Here is a 20,767-nt window from a genome sequence, read left to right on the forward strand (position 1 = left end):
GACAGCAAAAGGGGTCAGGGCCATGTGCTTTTGCATGGCTCCAGAAGCTTTCCAAAGTATGTCACTGTGGAACAACTTCTGCCTTTTCCCTCTTCCACCCTCTGTAACCTCGCTGTTACAATATTTTCTTGACCCAGCATTTCTAAAATCACATTCTTCCTCTGTTTCTTAACAACTGCTCTCTTAGCCCTTTTCCTTCCTGTCACCTGACAGAACTTCAATTAAAACTATTCTTCCCAGCTGTGCTAATGTTTTTCCTTTCTTAGATGTTGTAAAATGCTTACTCTCTTTGCAAGGGCAGATAAGAAGCAGATTTCTGGGTTCCTTGTACTCAGCAAAACAACCTCTGAAGGGTTTCATCAACTTTATGGGACTGTAATGAACTAGAAAGCAATACTAGGTCCCTGGGTCTGACAGACTTGAGTTTGAATGCTGAGTGTGCCATTTATGGCTGTGTGACCTTGGGCAAATTACTGAACTTCTCAACTTCAATGACCTTATCTTATAATGAAGACAATTACTTCATATCATAAAGATTAAATTAGGTGACATATTTAACCCCCTAACACACGCTCAATACCTAGAAAGTACTTAAATCATTATTCTATTTTGCTCCTTACAACTCACTAGCAGAACCTCGGAGCTTCATCTGGACAGAGAAGTGACCATATTGAACATCATTCCAAATACAACACAAGTAGATTACAAAAGATAACATTGAAAATATCAGCAAAGTGGATTTCTGTTTCCAGATAAGATGGGAGCGTCAGGGACCAGATTTAAACTCCTTCCAGAAACAACTAAAAAACTGTTCAAAATATATGAACCCTGGACATGATGCACTTAAGGACAGTGATCCCTGTGGAATGGGAAACAATTTCGTCAACTTAGGAAAGAGCTATTTAAATCCAAACAAATCAGAGTAAAGGAAATAAAAACCAGAGTAGAAATCAATACAAAAGACAACAGAAAAACAACATGGGGGAAAATCAGTGAAGTCAAAAGCTGATTCATTCTTTTTTTTAAACTTATTTATTTATTATTTTGAGAGACAGAGAAAGAGAGAGCAAGTGGGAGAGGCAGAGAGGGAGAGAGAATCCCAAGCAGGTTTCACATCGCCAGAACAAGCCCAATGGGGGGCTCGAACTCAGGAACTGTGAGATCAGGACCAGAGCTGGAGACTGACAGTTAACCGACAAAGGTACCCTGCTGAGTGCCTGTGCCCAGTCCCCGTTTGAGAATTCTCAGCAAAGATGGTGCTTCCAAGAGCCACCCAGGCGCCCCCGAATCTAGTTCTTTATCACATGAATAAACCTCTAGCAGAATGATCAGGAATAAAGTGTAGACACAAATAACCAATATCAAGAATGAGAGAAGTGATGCCCCTACAGATTCTCTAGGTAATGAAAGAAGAATAAAGGAATATTATAAACAACTTGTTCCAATAAAATTGGCAACTTAGATAGAATGGACAAATTCCCTGAAAGACACAAATGATAAAAATCCACTCAAGAAGAATAACCTGAATGACTCTATATCTACTAAAGACACCGGATTTGTTGTTACAAGAAAACTTCCATAAAGAAAACTTCAGGCTCAGATAACACATTCTGATGAAGTATATCAAACATTTAAGAAAGAAAAATTCTACACAATTCTACATAAGCTTCCAGAAAACTGAAGAGGAAGGGATACTTTTCAAATTATTCTGAGACAACCATTATACCAAAACCAGACAAAAACATTACAAGAGAAGAAAACTATAGACTAATCTCTGCCATGAACAGAGACAAAAATGCTCATCAAAATTTTAACAAATCCAATTTAACAATTTCAATCAACATATAAAAAGGGTAATGTATCATGATACAAGTAGAGTTTATCAGTAATACAAAGTTTGTTTAATATTTGAAAAATCATCAATGCAATTTACCATATAAACAAACTAAAAAAGAAAAATCATTTCACAAGATTCAGCATCCATTCCTATTAGTAAATTAAATAGAGGAAACTCCTCAATATGGTAAAGGACATCTACAAAAACCCGTCTGTTAACATCATACTTAATGGTAAAAGACTGAATGCTTTCTCCCTAAGTGTAGAAACAAGGCAAGAACATCCATTGGCCCTAAACTACTGGAGATGCTAACAGTTACAGTAGTAATAATATACAGGTGACATGATTATCTACACAGAAAACCTACACAAAAGCTACTACAACTAATAAATGACTTTAGCAAAGTTACAGGATATAAGATCAATACGCAAAGATCAATTATATTTCTGTATGTTAGCAATGAGCAATTGGAAGTTGAAATTTAAAAAACACTTAAAACAGCACCAAAAACTTTAAAATAAAGATAAATCTGAAAAAAGATGCAAGAAAGCTATAAAGATGCATGAAAGCTATAAAACACTGCTGAGGGAAATTAAAGTTAAATAAATGGGGAGGTATTATGTTAATGGGTTGGAAGACTCAATATTGTTAAAACATCAACTATCTTCAAACTGACTTACAAATAGATTCATCACAATTCTATTTTTAAAAATCCTAGTAGGGTTTTTTGTTTGTTTGTTTGTTTGTTTTTGTAGAAAATGGGAGTTTAAATTTATATGGCAATGCAAAGGACCCAGAATACCCAAAACAACCTTGAGAAAGAAGAAAGCTGGACATTAAATATCTTGGATTTAAAATTTAAAAAAAGAGAGAGAGAGGGAGAAGAAAGTTGGAGAATTTACACTACCTAACTTCAAGGCTAATTATGAAGTTACATTAATCAAAACAATGTAGCATTGGCATCAGGACAGATAAACAGATCAACAGAACGAAACAAAAAGTCCAAAAATAAACCCACACATATATGGTTAATTGATTTTTGACAACGATGTGAAGGTAATTCAGTGGAGAAAGGGCAGTCTTGTCAACAACAACAAAAAGGATATACATATACATATATACAAAGATTAACTCAAACTGGGTCACAGATTTAACTGTATAACCCAAAACTATAAAATTTCTAGAAGAAAATATAGGAGAAAATCTATATGACCTTGGGTTTGGCAAAGATTTATTTGTCAAAGAAATCATAGCTTGTGAAAGCTACCATACCATACCACACCACAGCATGGTCCATAAAAGAAAAAAAAAAATTAAGTGGGGACTTCATCAAACTTAAAAATGTCTGGTCTTTAAAAGATACTGTTAAAATGAAAAGACAAGCCATAGACTTGATTTGGGAGAAAATTAATCATCTATCTGATAAAGGGTTTGTATACAGAATACAAAAAGAATTCTCAAAACTCAATAAAAAGAAAACAAGCAATAAAATATAGGCAAAAGATCTGAACAGACACTTCACCAAAGAATATATGCAGATGGCAAATAAGCATATGAAAAGATGCTCAACATTATCAGTGAGATACAAATAAAAAATATAGCGATACACTACTGCACACCCATTAGAATATCTAAAATTAAAGACCAACCATACCAAGTGTTGGTGAGGCTGTGAAACAGCTAGAACACTAGTATCCTTTGGATGGGCACGTAAAATGGTACGACCACTTTGGAAGTTTCCTAAAATGTTAAACACATACCCACTGTCTGACCCACTCAAAACATAAGCAGTTTTACTTGTAATAGTCTCTCCAAAACCCAAATGCCCATCATCAGGTGAACTGATAAACTGTGGTGTACTCAAACAATGGAATACTACTCAGCAATAAAAAAAAAAAAAAACAATTATTGATGAGCAATAACACGGATGATCCTCAAAATAATCACGTTGAGTGAAAGACCAAAAAAAAAAAAAAAGGTACATATTGTATAATTCTGTTCATACAAAATTCTAGGAAATATAAACTAACCCACAATGGGAGCAGATCAGTGGTTGACTGAAGGGCTGGAAGGAGCATGAGGAAATTTTTGAGGGTGGTGGATATGTTCATTATCTTAATTGTCACAAGGGTTTCACTGCTGTATACACATGTCAAAATATATCAAATTGTACACTTTAAATATGTGTAGCCTACTATATTATCAATTATACCTCAGCAAAGCTGTCAAAAAATATCAGTAAAGCTTGAGAATTTTAATGACAACTGGCCACGTAATACCTGAAGATGTTATAAGATGATTAATTACATCAAAAATAGGATGTTCAATGATGATTCAACAGAATCATCAAAGGAAAAAAAAAGTATGGTAAAGAGCAGGGCTTTAGAAGCAGACATATGCAGGTTCAAATCTAGCTCTCTCCACTTACTAGCTGTGTGCCACTGGGAGATATTTAATTCTTCCAAGTCTGTCTTCTCATCTGTAAATACATTCAGGACCATTGTGATCATTAATTGAAATAATGTATGAATGTGCCTAACATAGTACCTGGTACAGTAGAGATGCTTTTTTGTGAACTTCCTCTTTTTAATAGTATTTTAAGGTCAGTTGGTGGAATTAGACTGCTTTATCTTCAGGTGTGGATTAGTATTTTTGAACATGTACTACGTATATGGATTTGTGTCAGGTACTTTACTTGTTGTTATGGGTATGCAGAAAATTAAAGAACACAATACAGCTGGAGATACTTCTCTTAGAACTGAAATTCTCCACATCTTTTCAATGCCCATCTTTTGGTCTTGGCTGTTAGTGAGACTGGTTCTCTCAATCTGTGGATACAAACTCAGCAGACATTATACTCAGTTTGTAACTCCCAGCACTTAGCAAAGGGTCTCATGAGGCGTGCAGGCTCCACACATGCTTACTGAATTGAATTAAATTGATCCTACTGAAAATATGAAATGTCAGTTTCAATAATAGTGTGGCCTATTTGGGTTTGGAGTTTAATCCAATAACAAGACCACTAACCACTTGGAAAAACTGTAAATACGGAAGTGCCTAAAAATTTTTGCAGGTGTATGCTATTATTTTCTACTGTTTACATTTATTTCATTACAAAAAGCCATTGTTTCTTTTCTTTGGGATCAGGACAAGCCAACAAACAGATTTTCATATTTCAAAAACAAAACCCATTATACTGCAAAGACTATTAGGCATTTAACGAGGCAGATGAGAACTAAACTACCATCCTGATGTTTAAAAACATTTAATTTCCTTGCCTTTCAAACACATTATTCAGCATGGTCTTCATAATGAGGAAAGTCAGAATTTATTTCTATGCAACTCTGCAAAATGCTCACGCTCTTAGGGAGGTTGCACAACAAAGTGGATGCCAGGATGTCTGTTATATAGGAGAAATGATAGGGGAAATGGCTGAAGATAAGGAAGTCATGTAAACACTGTCAGCTATAGTTTGAGAATCTAGGGGGAAAAAAACAAAACCCAACCTTAAACAAAGAACTATAAATCTCTAACCTATGAATTCTACTTCTAAGAATCTGTATTATAGAAATCTATTCCCACTATGGAAAAAAGAAGTATGTACACAAATATCTCTTTCAGAGACACTCTTTCAGAGTATTATTTATTTATAATATCTAGAAGCAATCTAAATATTGAACCTATAAGAGAGCAGTTAAGTGAATTATGGTATGCCTTCCTGAGGGAATACTACACAGACATGAAAAGAAAGATTATGAAGACTGTCCAGCAAAATGGAATGCTAGATGGAAAAATATACAAAATTAACTTTATTATGACAAATATGTTTAAAAAAAGAATAGAAAGAGGACAGAATTACATCAAGTTGCTAACAGTGGTGTCATAAGGACGGAGTTTGGGGTCATTTTTTTCCTCTACCTAACTTTCTAATTTTTTTCTAATCCAGTTTTATAACTTTTTCTATTCTAAAATTAATATAACTTCAAAATTAAACTGAGTATGGGTTTTTGAGTAAGAGAAGAAAGGAAAATAAGAGAAGGGAGGAATGACTGGCAGAAAGGCTGACTGGGCTACTGGTAGCAATCTAACCATAAGAGGTTATGTATGAGCTCTAGTTTACCATCAGCTGAGTAGCTATATTAACAGACTGTTCTCCATTAAAAAATATTGCTGTATTCTGTGATTCTTTTTCTATGTTTCTTCCCAACCCTCTATCTGTACCACAGCATAATATAGAAGGCAAAAAGTTAATACTCAAGAAAGTATAGTTCCTTATTCTGTAAGGTAAAAAGACTATATATTTTAAAAACATTTATCTTCTAATAAGGCCCTTTACACTGTTAATGTGTAACATTAAAATTAACCATGTTTTCCCGATGGAAGGGAACTCTAAACTTGATGACTAATGCTTTTGTTGGCATCTATAATGGAAGAAATAATTTGGTCCCCAGATGTGTATTTCTGCTTCATGATCCTAGCCAGCAGCTGCCAGTGTGAAGAGAAGAGATACAACTTCTTCTAAATTACTTCAGTGCAGTCATTTAAAAGCAGGTTAAATAAATACTGGGACTTCATTAAGCTGTTTTGTGCCCACATCTCTCCTTTATTTATACAGTAGCCTCCCTTCCTTATCAGCAGGAGATATGTTCCAAGACCGCAAGTGGATGTTTGAACTGATAGAAGTACCAGTAGGGCCACACCCTACAGACTATGTTTTTTCCTACACATACATACCTGTGCTACAGTTTAATTTATAAATCAGGCCCAGTAAGAGATAAATAACAATAGTAATAACACATAAGTTACAATAATATACTGTAATAAAAGTTTGTGAACGTGGTCTCTCTCTCTCAAAATATCTTATTGTACTGTACTTACCCTTCTTCCTGTGGTGATGTGAGATAAAATGCCTACGTGACAAGATGAAGTGAGGTGAATGATGTAGGCATTGTAACGCAGCGTTAAGCTACCACTGACCTTCTGACAATAGGTCAGGAGGATCATCTGCATCTAGATAGTTGCTTCCATGGCTGACCATGGTAACTGAAACCAAGAAAAGTGACACCATGGATAAAGGGGGCACTACTGGACTGTTAGTGGAGCTTCCACAAAATATATGCCTCAGCTGAAAGCAGGATGACACAAGCTCCATGATACTGACTAGAGGTAAGGAAGAATGGGTTAGGATTGCAAAATGTTCTCTTCGCAGAAAACGTGATGTTTCTAGATGAGCTCATGTCTTTGGACAGTTCTCAAAAACACCGAATTTATTCAACACTTACTACCAGAATGTACTACTCACTGACAGACTGTACTAGGAATATCTTCTTCATTTCCTTCCTTCACACTCAGAAGCCCTTCTTTATCTCATGTTAAAATTCTTCAAGGACTATCTCAACTGACAGTTCCTTCATGGGGCAAACGTCTTTCCTATTTTTCCACCTGGCATTAAACTTTTTTAATAGCATTTCACAAAATCATAAGATTTTGGAGTTGGAGGGGAGCTTAGATCATTTAACTTAACTTTCTCTCTGAAACACGGAGAGAAGGGTTTTTTCCCAGGTGTGTTGATGAGTTAGAAGTAGGCGTTTCAAGTTTGCCACAGAGGAACCCAGTCATACACTGCCATGGATCACTAAGATCTATAAAGGTCTGAGGTCTGTCTGCTCTACCAGCTTGCAAGCTCTTCAAGGAGGGAGACCAATTCTTGTTCATCTCCAATTTGCTCAGGAAGTAGGCACACAGGGAGGGGATAAGTGCCTGCCCAGTTGATTTAGTTAGAAAAGATACTAGTCCAAGAGAAATCATGGGTTTATTGGTTGCCAACAGTGCTACTGAAGAGGCCAAAAGAAAGTGTGTGCCTGGGATTTGCTGTCATCCTAAATTCTGTACAACAAAATTACTTGAAGTAGATGGTAACTGTGACATTCAAAAGATGCATTAGAAAGAGATATTCCATGACATGGAACAACTCTATTGTATTAAAAACAGGCCAGGCTCTTCTAACCCTGACGTCAAGTAGGTGATGTGTGCCTATTTTCTCTAGCTGGATTACCATTAATAGTCAAATAAAAATAAACTTTCAATAGATTGCTTTTCCTTAAAATGCACACCCACACGCAATCTTTTTAAAATGCGCAAGTGTATTCCCATTAGAAAATCAGAATGCTATGTGAAAAAATTGACAAAACTTTCAGGAATGTTCTTAAACTTTAGCCAATTTCTCTTGCAAGGATGCCTTTTATCTGAAGGGCACAAGCGCTGAAGAGGCACTTTGGATACAGTAGGAAGTTGTGAGATTAGAGTTTTAGCTTTTAGTTTGCCACTATTCCATCTATTCAGCCGTCCATTCTTTCATTTCTTCCTTCAACAGATATTTATTGAGTACTTACTACGTGCCAGGCACTTTGCTGTGCACTGAATCAGACAGACATGGTAATTACATTCCAGAGAGGAAGATAGACAAAGAACACAAAGCAAAGATCGTAATAAATGCCATAAGGAAATAAACAGGATGAGACAGAGTAATGAGTAGGAAGCAGCAGTAGGAATTACTTTAGTCTGACCAGCTATAGACATCATATATCCACTTAAGTAATAACAGGCAAGTCAATGAACTTTTCGGGCACTCAGATCTCCAACATGAATAACTAAGGTTGAACTGGATGACATCAAAGTGGAAAATGCCCTGGACTGGAAGCAAGAAAATGCTAGCTTGAGCTCTGACCATACTTGCACTGTCTCCCTGATGAAAAATACAGTGAACAGAGTGTGAAAGCCCTTGTGAATCAAATAATTAAGCCAGAGACTAAAAGTGTTCCTTTCTTTTATTTACTTATTTACAGAGAAAGAGAGAGAGAGGCAGAGAGAGAGGGAGAGGGAGAATCCCAGGCACATGGGGCTTGATCTCATGAACTGTGAGATCATGCATGACCTGAGCTGAAACCAAGAGTTGGACGTTCAACCAACTGAGCCATCCAGGCACCCCCTTTTCTCTTTTTAAGATTGTTTCTGACTCTCTGGATGTCAGTTTTCAGAGAAAACCTCTGAGAACTTCAGAAACACTAGATTAAAATTTTTATTCCATGACTTCCAGACAAGAAACATATCTACTTCATGATGGGATAAGGAATTTGGTAAAGTGGCACTAATAAACCAACTAGTGATAATATGTTCTTCACTGCATATTAAAAATAAAAAGCATGACTTTTTCCCTCTTCCTACACCAAGTTTAACTCAGTGACAGGCCAAAGAAAAGAAACCAAACTGCTAGCAAAACCGTTATTTTTTCTTTTAAATTTTGGCTATTATCAGGTTTGGTGACACAGTCAAAGAACAGCATCCTTCAGTGAAAGTCTGCCCATTACAGCCAAGAAGAGAAATCCTACCGAGTGTAAAGTGCCATTATTGGTCACTGCAGGAAGGCGAGCCCATCGTTCATTTTCCAGTTCTTCCATTACTTGATTCATTGCACTCTTTAGCCACGTGTCCACAGAAACACCGATCTGCTTTAGCAGGTCCAGCCGGGCTTCAGCTTTCAACTTAATTATCTAAGAAAACCAAGAAAATGGTGAGACATCAAGGCACTTTTTCCTCAATGTGTTTTTTAAGTTATTCTTGATTTACTAATTAAAATAATCTTGGTATTCACTAGCAATGCTTCCTTGGCATAGAGGTTAATTTTTCACTTGGAGAGGGGGAGAGGGAGCGGGAAATAGAAGTAGGGAGAGGAGAGGAAACACAAGAACACAAATGAGGGCAAATGGCACACTCGCATCTTGACAAGACACATCAAACCTAACTTATGAACAGGAAGATATGAATACACCATCAAGTCTGCATTCTTCCCCTCTTAGGAAGGCTAGGCCTCAGGATATCCTAAAATCCAGCCTTTTTGACAGCCTTTTAACCTATCTCTTGGACTTTTTCTTCTCTATAATCTACCTCTTACAAGTTTGCAAAGGTCACCATGTCACTCCCTGGTTAAAAACTTCCATGACTCCTGACTGAACTACTGGGTAAAGATTTAAGTTAAATTATGATGTAGCTATCAGAAATAATAAAATACAGCAATAAAATTCTCCAAACTGAATTCTCCAAATTCAAGAAACAGAAAGACTGCTTATGCTTTGACTCTTGTTCTAAGCCATAAGCACGTAACCGCAGAACCAGTCTAAACCTGTCCCAATCAAACAGTAACTGCTTTGCTCTAATAGCCAGGCCTCTGAAAGTCAGCCAGTGACAGCCCCACACATCTGCAAGGCAGCCAGTAAACCACAGCCTCACTCCAGAAATCACCAGTGTTCAAGTTTCTACTCCTGCTTCTGACAGTCCACCAATCCCTATACACCACAGCCAGAGGTGAGCCAATCTGTAAAACATTTTCAGTTTTGAAAATCTGCCAATCCCTGAAATCCACAATTCTTAAAACCTTGTATATCGGTTCTATTTTGTTTAGAGATTGTGTTTGTAAGTATTACTCTCTTGCTTAGCAAGTAGTAAAGTCAGTTTCACTGTTTCACGTATTAGAGAGGTGGTCTCTTCCTTCGACATTGGAAGGTTCCACTGAGAAAATGTCGATTATTTGATAATTCCAACCCTCACTTTATAGCCTTCTGTGGGACTTCTGGACAAACAAGTGTGCTCACTGAACACTTCTGGCATGCGATTCTGATCACTCTCTAGATTCTCCATCGGGAGAGCTGGTATTAAAACTGATCTGAACTCTGGGGGCACCTGGGTGGCTCTGTTGGTAGAGTAAGTGACTCTTGATCTCAGGGTTATGAGTTCAAGCCCCACACTGGGCATGGAGCCTACTCAGAAAAAAAAAATTCTCTGACTTCTGACTTGTTTCACTGAGCTCTCATTGCTGTATTTATCTTGTATTCCTAAGATTAAGCATACATCTTTTTAAAAATGGAGATAAAATTCACATTACATAAAATTTGCCATCTTAATCATTTTTAAGTGTACAATTCAGTGGTTTTGGATATCATATACATCTTTATAAAGCAATTAGAATTTTTGGTTTGGAGACAGTGTTTGGTAAATAGCCTTGCAAAAACCTGTTTATTCTTCTAACAACTGTTTACTGAGATAAAGCTTGCATATACTGTAAGATTCATCTATTTAAAGTTTACAGTTCAATGATTCACAGTATATTCACAGATATGCAACTATCACCACAATCACTTTTTAGAACATTTTAATCACCTCCAAAAGAAACCTCGTATCCTTTAACTATTGCTCCCTCACCCCTCATTTCAATTATTGTTCTTTCTCTATATACAGATTTACCTATTTTGAACATTTTTTTAGCAGTGAGCTGTCAGCACAGAGCCTGATGTGGGGCTCGAACTCCGAACGGTGAGATCATGACCTAAGCTGAAGTTGGATGCTTACCTGACTGACCCACCCAGGAGCCCATATTCTGAACATTTAATATAAATAGAACCATATGTGGTCTTTTGTGATTGGCTTCTTTGAATTAGCATAATGTTTCAAGGTTCATCCATGTTGTAACATGTATCAGTATTTCATTCCTTTTTATGGCTATATAACATTCTATTGGATACACCACATTTTATTTATCCATTTGTCAGTTAACTGACACTTGGGTGATTTCAGTTTGTCTAATATGAATAATGTTCCTTTACACATAAGTGTACAAGTTTTTGTGTAAACATGCTTTCTTTTCTCTTGGGTATATACCTAGGACTGGAATTACTTAGTCATAAAATAATGCTATATTGAACCACTGGGGAAATGCCAGGCTGTTTTCTGCCTCATTTGATAATCCCCCCAGCAGGGTGTGAGGGTTAACATTTCTCCACATCTGGAAAACACTTGTAACGTCTTTCTTTTTGATTCTCGCCATTCTAGTGAGTATGAAGTAGCATCTCATTGTAGTTTTGATATGTATTTCCTTGATGACTAATGATGTCAAGTATATTTTCATGTGCTTATTAGTCATCTGTGTATCTTCTCTGGAGAAATGTCTGTCTATTCAGACCTTTTGCCCATTTTTAAAATGAACTGTTGCTGTTTTCTTTTGTCTTTGTCCTTTAAAAAATATTTATTTATTTATTTAGAGAGTACAAGTGGGGGAGAGGGGCAGAGAGAGGGAAAGAGAGAGAGAGAGACAGAGAGAGAGAGAGAATCCCAAGCAGGCTCTACACTCATCATGGAACCCAACATGGGGCTCAATCTCACAACAGTGAGATCATGACCTGAACCAAAATCAAGAGTCGGTCACTCAACTGACTGAGCCACCCAGGTACCCCTTGTCTTTGTCTTTATTGTAAGTTTTCATGTATTCTAGATAAAAGTCCCTCATCAGATACATGATTTGCAGATTATTTTTTCCCATCCTGTGTGTTGTCTTTCACTTTACTTCAAAATTTTTTTTAATTATTAATTTTTTGAGAGAAAGCATGCATATGTTGAGTGCAGAAAGGGCAGAAAGAGAGGGAGAGAATCTAATCTCAAGACGTGAGGCTTGATCTCAAGAACGGTGAGATCATGACCTGAGCTGAAATCAAGAGCTGAAAGCTTAACTGACGAGCCACCCAAACGCCCCAAGAGGTAGAGTTTTTTTAAAATGATGCTTTGAAAAACCACATCTTATAGATGTATCTTATAGATACATAATCTTGGTGTATTAACAATGTCAATTAACTGATTTTAATATAAAATTTAACATAAGCACATCCAAATGTCAAGCCACAGTTGAGTTTATAAAACTTTTCGGCTTGACATGTGGATAAAGTTATAAAGTCTGTAAATCTAATATGGGCTTAGTTACTTTACCTTCAAAATATCATTTCTCTAAGGTAAGGACTGTGTCTGTTGCAACTCTACTATTTAGGACAATGCCTGGCATGTGTAGGAAATGAATAATGGTAGATGGTAGTATTTGCCATTCTAAATTACCTTTGGTTTCTTAAAAACACTCTAAACAACTTTTATCACATAGGATTATACCATTTCATTCAATCCACACAACAATTCTGAGGATGGATATCATAAACTCCATTATAGATGAGAAAAATGATTTAACCAAAGTCCCATCGATTTTGGTAAACTGTTATTCCCAATGAATCATGCCTCTTGCTATCCAAGTAGTCCCCTCTCGCATTGATTCCGGGCTTATCCATGTGATCTGCTTTGATGGAACATATGCAAATTTGATGCAGAGATTTGATAAGTACAAGTAAAGTTGATTTCTTGGAATGTATCTCCATCATGTAAGGAAGCCCAGTTTAGCATAATTGAGGATGAAAGACCATTTGGAAAAAAGGCCTAGCCCTCTAGCAGACCCTCTAAGATGTATGCAGCTCCTTGAGTAATCTCAGGAAAAACCTGCAAAAGAAATGCATAGTCAACACCCAGAATGGTGAGAGATAATAAATAGCTTTTGCCATAAAGTTGTGTGTGTGTGTGTTTTAAGGCAGCCACAGATTGTTGTGTTTAAATAATTTAGTTTCCAAATATTGGGGGATTTTTCAGGTATCTGTTAATTGATTTTTAATTTAATTCTGATGGTCAGAGAACATACTCAGACTGATATCAATACTTTTAAACTAACTTGACACTGGTTTATGCTGAACATTCTGTGTGTACTTTAAAAGAACAAATACTCTATACTCTTGTAGGGTAGAGTCTTCTTTAAATGCCAATTAAGGTAAAATTAGTTGATAGTGTTGTTCAAGTCTCCTGTATCCTTGCTGATTTTCTAGCTCCTTCTTCTAATTACTGAAAGGAATGTTGAAATCTCCAACTACCATGGTAGATTTGTTTATTTCTCCTTTCAGTTAGGCCAGTTTTGCTTCATGTACTTAGTAGCTCTATTATTAGTTATATACACATCCAGAATTGTTACACTGTCTTCTTCTTCTTTTTTTTTTTTTTTTTTAATGTTTTTATTTAACTTTGAGAGAGAAAGAGACACAGCAGGAGCTGGGGAGGGGCAGAGACAGAGGGAGACACAGAATCTGAAGCAGGCTCCAGGCTCTGAGCTCAGCACAGAGCCCGAAGTGGGGCTTGAACTCACAAACTGAGATCCTGACCTGAGCCTAAGTAGGATGCCCAACTGACTGAGCCACCCAGGCGCCCTGAGAATTGTTATGTCTTCTTGATGGAGAAGATGATGAACACCTTATTTTTAATCATTATAAATGATCCCTTTTAATATTTCTTGTCCTGTAGTTTACTTTGATGTTACAACCACTCCAATATTTTAATGGTTGATGTTGTTCCCCTGTGGTGAGCAACAGATGAACTTTCTGTTAATTATTTTTGCCTTCCAGCTATTGTTTCCTGTCAAGCTCCTGGGAGTTTCTGTTCCATACATGTATTTAGGTTTGGCCCAGGATATGGACGGTTATTCACATATATGCAAACTTGAGGGCTTCCTGACAGCCATTCTAAAGCCAGTTAAGACCAAGGCTCTATGCTTGAAAACAGCCCCTTGCAAAGAGCTGTTTAATGTTAATATCACCAAATACAGTCCCATTCTTTTCAGGGTCTATTCCTTTCCAGTTTTTATATGGCCGTTTTCCACATCTACTAAATAATCACTTTAAATATTTTTACCCCAGGTTAATAACTGTTATCTAAAGGAGGATTAGCCTAATATGAGTTAGTCCTTTATTATCAGAAGCAGAAACCCTTGTAGAGATATATTCTATACCCAAAATGAACTGCAAAGAAATCTTAAATTTTGCTCAATAGATTACCATTAGTATTTCCATTATAATTCTGAGACTTTTTAATACACTGCAGGAGAAAGCAAATAAAATATTATGATAATATTAGGAACCAAGATTTTCAATATAAGAGAAAAGAGACAATATAAAATCAAAGAATTTCAACAAAATCCTTTTAATTTTAAGTTTTAATTGGAAAGATCAACATGAACTCATGATGTGAAAAAAATAATAAATTCCTAGCTCTAATAACAAAGAAAGGGCCAAGAAATAAATGATACTCATAACAATAAGCACCTTCACATTCTAGACTCTGGTGTCTAAATACTATTCTTAGGGCGCATGGGTGGCTCAGTCGGTTGAGCGTCCGACTTCGGCTCAGGTCATGATCTTGCGGCCTGTGAGTTCAAGCCCCGCATCAGGCTCTGTGCTGACAGCTTGGAGCCTGGAGCCTGCTTCAGATTCTGTGTCTCCCTCTCTCTGTGCCCCTCCCCTGCTCATGCTCTGTCTCTCTCTGTCTCAAAAATAAATAATATTAAAAAAAAATTTTTTTTAATAAAAAAATAAATACTATTCTTTATTAAAAGAAATCAGGGGCGCCTGGGTGGCGCAGTTGGTTAAGCATCCGACTTCAGCCAGGTCACGATCTCGCGGTCCGTGAGTTCGAGCCCCGCGTCGGGCTCTGGGCTGATGGCTCAGAGCCTGGAGCCTGCTTACGATTCTGTGTCTCCCTCTCTCTCTGCCCCTCCCCCGTTCATGCTCTGTCTCTCTCTGTCCCAAAAATAAATAGAAAACGTTGAAAAAAAAAATTAAAAAAAAAAAAAAAAGAAATCAGAGCTCCATGAAGAAATGGCTAATTCTAAGTCTGGTAGGGGAAAAATACACAGTGAGTGTATGATGGCTTGTTGTGTGAGAAAGCAAGAAACTGTTCAAAAATCTAATGGGAATAATGTCAAAAGGACATGGAAGTCAGCCATTAAATGGACTCTCACTGGCCAAATTTAGACAATGTGGCACTTAAAAAAAGGCCAACTATAATTGAAAATACACTAAATTAATAAAAACCCATAATAAATTGAGAATATGTGGGACTCCATGAGGAGAAGCAAAGGATAATGACTCAGGGAAAGACATCTACTACGGAGCTGTGAACTAAAAACTTCTCAAGAGCTTATACAGGGCTGAAAGATGTTCCATCTATCCAGCCAGAGTTGAGAAACCTTGCTGGATACTCATGGTAAAACAAGAAACTATAGAAAGGAAATGCATTGGTAATAGGGCTAAATTTGCCCTAATGGAAAGGCTATTCTTTTTTTTTTTTTTTAATTTTTAATTCATTTATTTATTTATAATTTACATCCAAGTTAGCTAGCATATAGTACAATGATGTTTTCAGGAGTAGATTCCAGTGATTAATCACCTATGTATAACACCCAGTGCGCATCCCAACAAGCATCTTCCTTAATGCTCCTTACCCATTTAGCCCATGCCCCCTCCCACAACCCCTCCAGCAACCCTCAGTTTGTTCTCTGTATTTAAGAGTCTCTTCTGTTTTGTCCCCTTCCCTGTTTTTATATTCTTTTTGCTTCCCTTCCCTTAAGTTCATCTGTTTTGTATCTTAAATTCCTCATATGAGTGAAGTCATTTGATATCAGTCTTTCTCTAATTTCGCGTAGTATAATACCCTCTAGTTCCATCCACATAGTTGGAATAACAAGATTTCATTCTTTTTGATTGCTGAGTAATATTCCATTGTATGTATGTATGTATGTATGTATGTATGCGTATATATGTATATATATACACATATATATATACACATACATATATATACACATGTATATACACACATGTATATACCTATACCTATACCTATACCTATACCTATACCTATACCTATACCTATACCTATACATATACACACACACACCATATCTTCTTTATCCATTCATCCGTTGATGGACATTTGGGCTCTTTCCATACTTTGGCTATTGTCAATAGCACTGCTGTAAACATTGGGGTGCATATGCCCCTTCGAAACAGCACACCTGTATCCCTTGGATATATACCTAGTAATGTAATTGCTGGGTCGTAGGGTAGTTCTATTTTTAAGTTTTTGAGGAACCTCCACACTGTTGGAAAGGCTATTCTAAACCAGCCCAAACAAAGCTTGAAAATAAGCCTCAAAAGGATCAAATTGATCTGCAACTGAATTGGCTGTCAGAACAAAACTCAATAGTCTTTAAAAGAAGAAAGGAAAATTCAGACACCCCAATAACCAAACACTCACCATTTCTAGTACTCAGTAAAAATTACTAGGTATTTGAAAAGTAGAAAAAGATGAGCCATAACTAAAGGAAAAAATCAGTCAATAAGAAAGAAAGACAGACATCACAGATATGATGGAATGAGCAGACAAGACTTAAAGTCATTATTATAAATACACCTACGGATTTAAAGGAAAACATGAAGATAAGCAGGCATGAACTGGAAATATAAAGAACCAAACAGAACTCCTAGAGCTGAAGCTGTAACACCTGAAATCAAAATTGACAGGATGGCCTTAACAGTAGATTATGTACCACAGAAGAAACAATCAGTGAACTTGAATACATACTAGCTCATCAAACTGAGATTAAGACAAAAAAAAAAAAGACTGTATAAAAGCATGAAAGGTGATCTTTGCATGTGATGTGTAGGGCAATACCAAGTAATCTAATACTCATATTGTCGGAGTTGAACTAACTTAAGACAGAAAGCATGTCAATTGTTGTCTGGTCACAAGAGAATTTGGGGGGGGGATGAATGAAATATTTTGTATCTAGATTGTGGTGGTGAATATTTAGGGAGATGCATTTGTCCAAACTTACCAAACTGTTCCCTTGAAATGGTTACATTTTATTGTATGTATATTATACCTTGATAGAGCTGATTTTTTTTTAATGTTTATTTATTTTTGAGAGAGACAGAAATAGAATGTGAGTGGGTTAGGAGCAGAGAGAGAGGGAGACACAGAATCTGAAGCAGGCTCCAGGCTCCGAGCCATCAGCACAGAGCCTGATGCGGGGCTTGAACTCACAGAGCTGTGAGATCATGACCTGGGCCGAAGTCAGACACCTACTGACTAAGCCACCCAGGTGCCCCAGAGCTGACTTTTAAAATACCATGACATCAAAATGATACTTAAGAAAGAGAGAAAAATACGTATTTGCCATTACTGGAGGTGACTAGTACCTGGTAGCTGCAAATACAAAAAAAAAAAAAAAAAAGAAAAAAAGGAACCTGAACAGTGGAAAGATCTGGGAGCACCACCTAATTAAGTGACTACTGTTAGCATCATTAGTTAGAGGCAACTTGATAAAAACATTCTGTGATGAAAAACAGCATCATCTATCAAGTATTTTTGCCTAAAATACTGACTCTAATAAGGCCTCGAGATTTAACCTCTATTTTACAGAATAGAAATATACACATAGGGCCAATATTGCAAAATATTAACTGTTGAATTTAGCATGTTGAGAAATATTTCTTTACTCTTCATCTTTTCTGTACAGTTGAAAATATTCACGGGACACCTAGGTGACTCAGTTGGGTAAGAGCTTGACCTTGGCGCAGGTCATGATCTCACGGTTCATGAGTTCGAGCCTTGTACTGGGCTTTCTGCTGTCAGCAGCTGAGCCCACTTTGGAAACTGTCCCCCTCGCTCTCTTCCTCTCTCTCAAAAATAAATAATCACAAAGGGAAAAAAAAAAGAGCATATTCACACATAAAGTGAAAGAAAGTGATTAGTCAAAAGGTGTGCTGACACACTATTATAAGAGTATAGTGAAAACCCACAATAACAGGCCCTGAGGTAATGTAAATTTCGATATAATATGATTGAAAATTCTGTTTTTATAGCAGGCTTATCCTTAGCATTTCATTAATCTTGTGGCAAGGAGGCTTTACATTTTATGCAACTGAAATTTTGGGGCTTCTCCTATAGCATGCTGGCAAGGGTATTAATTACCATTTTTGAGTCACTGAGGTACAAGGATGACATAATAATCTTGAATTCCTGATGTACAACAGAACCTTATAGGATGACAATTTAAGAGAAAATGGTACCTATGAAAACGTGTTTATATAAATAATAATTGATTTTTTTGGTTTTGTTAATTCTTGATACCAGGTACTCTGGCTTTCAAGTGTACATTCAGATAAAAAAATATGTAATTAGTATCTTAGAGAAGGAATCATATAGTCTATAGTTCCTTCTTGCAGACCTTATACCAAACATGAATTGCTAAAAATTTCCAGTATCTTTAACTTCTTACGTTAACTTTCTCCTATTTGTGTCTCCTCAGTGTGTCTCTTCACTGTCAAAAAAAAAAGAGAACTACCCTCAACCCCCCAAAAAGGGAAAAATTTAAACATGCAAAAAGTAATTGTGCTCTGGAACAACATACATCATGTACAGCTTCCAAAAAGATGGTATTTAAAATTCTCAGTTTCTTGGCAAGCTCCTTTTAAAACAGGTATAAGTCAGATGCAGAATGTGTGTGTCTTTGTGACAAAAGGCATTTCAAAAAATTCAAATACCTAAATACCAGGTTAAGAAGACTGTTATTAAAGTTTAATTTGAGCAGCTATTGCTTTGTTTCAACTCCTGGATTTGTCAGGGGCTGCCAACAGTACCACATCTAGTACACACAGTGTGTTCATCATTGTATGTCTAGTATATCCATCAGTGCCTGGGGCACAGCAGATGTTTATTAAGTAATTGTTACACTAATAACTTAGTGAATTTGTGACACATTAACTAGTCAGTAATTATTAAGTAATTGCTATATTCTTTAGAAAAGCACAGGCCATTTATATTTTTCAATTTCTATGTCTGGAAAAAGCTTCTTTAATCTATTACTGAGCACCACAGATGTTTTTATTGTAATCAGCAACACTGAATGGAAACATAATACAGAAATGACTAGATAAAGTAGATTACCCAACAAGAGAGGGTAACACGTTGGTGGGAGTTAAAAATCAAACATGAAGGATATAATGGAATTTTAACCAGCTTTGTCCCTTTTGATTATTTATAATAAAGTAAGTAACTACTGAATGGAAAATTCAATGCAAATGATATGCAGGCAGAAGAAAGAAAAAGGTAATCTACAAAACCACTATTGTCAATTCCTCTGAAGGCTCTTGTAGTCAAATCTACCCAAAAATGTCATTAGGACAACCTGGTAAGTACTACCCCTGCAGTGAGTAATACACTCATGTATTTGCCATCTAATTTTAGCTGGACTGTTCTTCGTATCTGATAGGTGAAAATCAAGTGGAAGATCATTGTAAGACAGCAGTAAGATTAACCGTATTTCACTGATATTCAAAACTGAGATACTGGATCTAGCATCATGGTTTTTAACATATTCTGTATTTTTGGTAAGAAAATTATCTTTGAGAATGCAGACTTAAATACTGGTATTAGGAGAAACGAGTCATTCTGTTGTGGGAATCTCACTTCATATTTTTAGCTTTGAGCTAACAAACGCAGGGCTGTTTAGCACACTCATGGAAATAACAGGTCATTCAGCCTAAATGCAGACTGTGTGACTGATACCTACTACTGCTACTACTGGGGGGTTTGGTGGAGCGATGGTACCAGACAGTGACACTATGGAGGGAGTCTGGAAACGGAAAATACAAGAGAGAACACACCCTTTGGAAAACTTCTGAGACCTGTCCCGTTCCACCAAAGCTCTGAAACTGACTTCACTCAGAGTATAGAGAAACAAATACCAGGAGAAACTCTTCTACACAAGCCAGTGTTTCTCAGACTAGGCAAGGGCCTGCCAATAGTAGTTGGCCAGCACACTGGGGTAGTGGTTTAGCCATGACCCTGAATTCAGAGCAGAAAATGACTATTTATTGTACACCCTGCCCTCTTCACTATGGAGGCTGTGGATCATGTGCCAGGAACAAAGGCAAGTTAGGTTTACTGGGGCTTTTCTAGACCAGGCAGATGGCAAGCTTTTCTGGTTCAGATCACTTCTGTGGGGTTATGCCAAAAACATGCTCATACTCCCTATGTTTGCCTAAGCTGCCTCTCCCCTCACCTCCCCCTGCCCTCCAACCAACCACTGAAACATTTCCTCAAAACCTCTAGAGTCCTGAGGGGACATGTGAAAATCACTAGTTTAGATTAACCCTCAACCAATGAAAGAATTCCTTGTATAGA

The 20,767-nt window shown here is 36.8% G+C and overlaps 1 protein-coding gene across 6 annotated transcripts in view; it reads right to left on the minus strand.

Moving 5' to 3' along the window:
* Positions 1–20,767, minus strand: part of FCHSD2 (FCH and double SH3 domains 2) — a 302,118-nt gene that overhangs the window by 15,396 nt on the left and 265,955 nt on the right. For all 6 annotated transcript variants that reach the window (XM_086678247.1, XM_086678251.1, XM_025928470.2 and 3 more), the window contains one exon: positions 9,226–9,387. In XM_086678247.1, the coding sequence (XP_086534373.1) occupies positions 9,226–9,387 (162 nt within the window). The remainder of the gene's footprint in view (positions 1–9,225; positions 9,388–20,767) is intronic.

The sequence above is a fragment of the Puma concolor genome, chromosome D1 (genome assembly GCF_028749965.1).
Source record: "Puma concolor isolate L17-30 chromosome D1, mPumCon1.1.hap2, whole genome shotgun sequence".
Classification (NCBI taxonomy): Eukaryota; Metazoa; Chordata; class Mammalia; order Carnivora; family Felidae; genus Puma; species Puma concolor.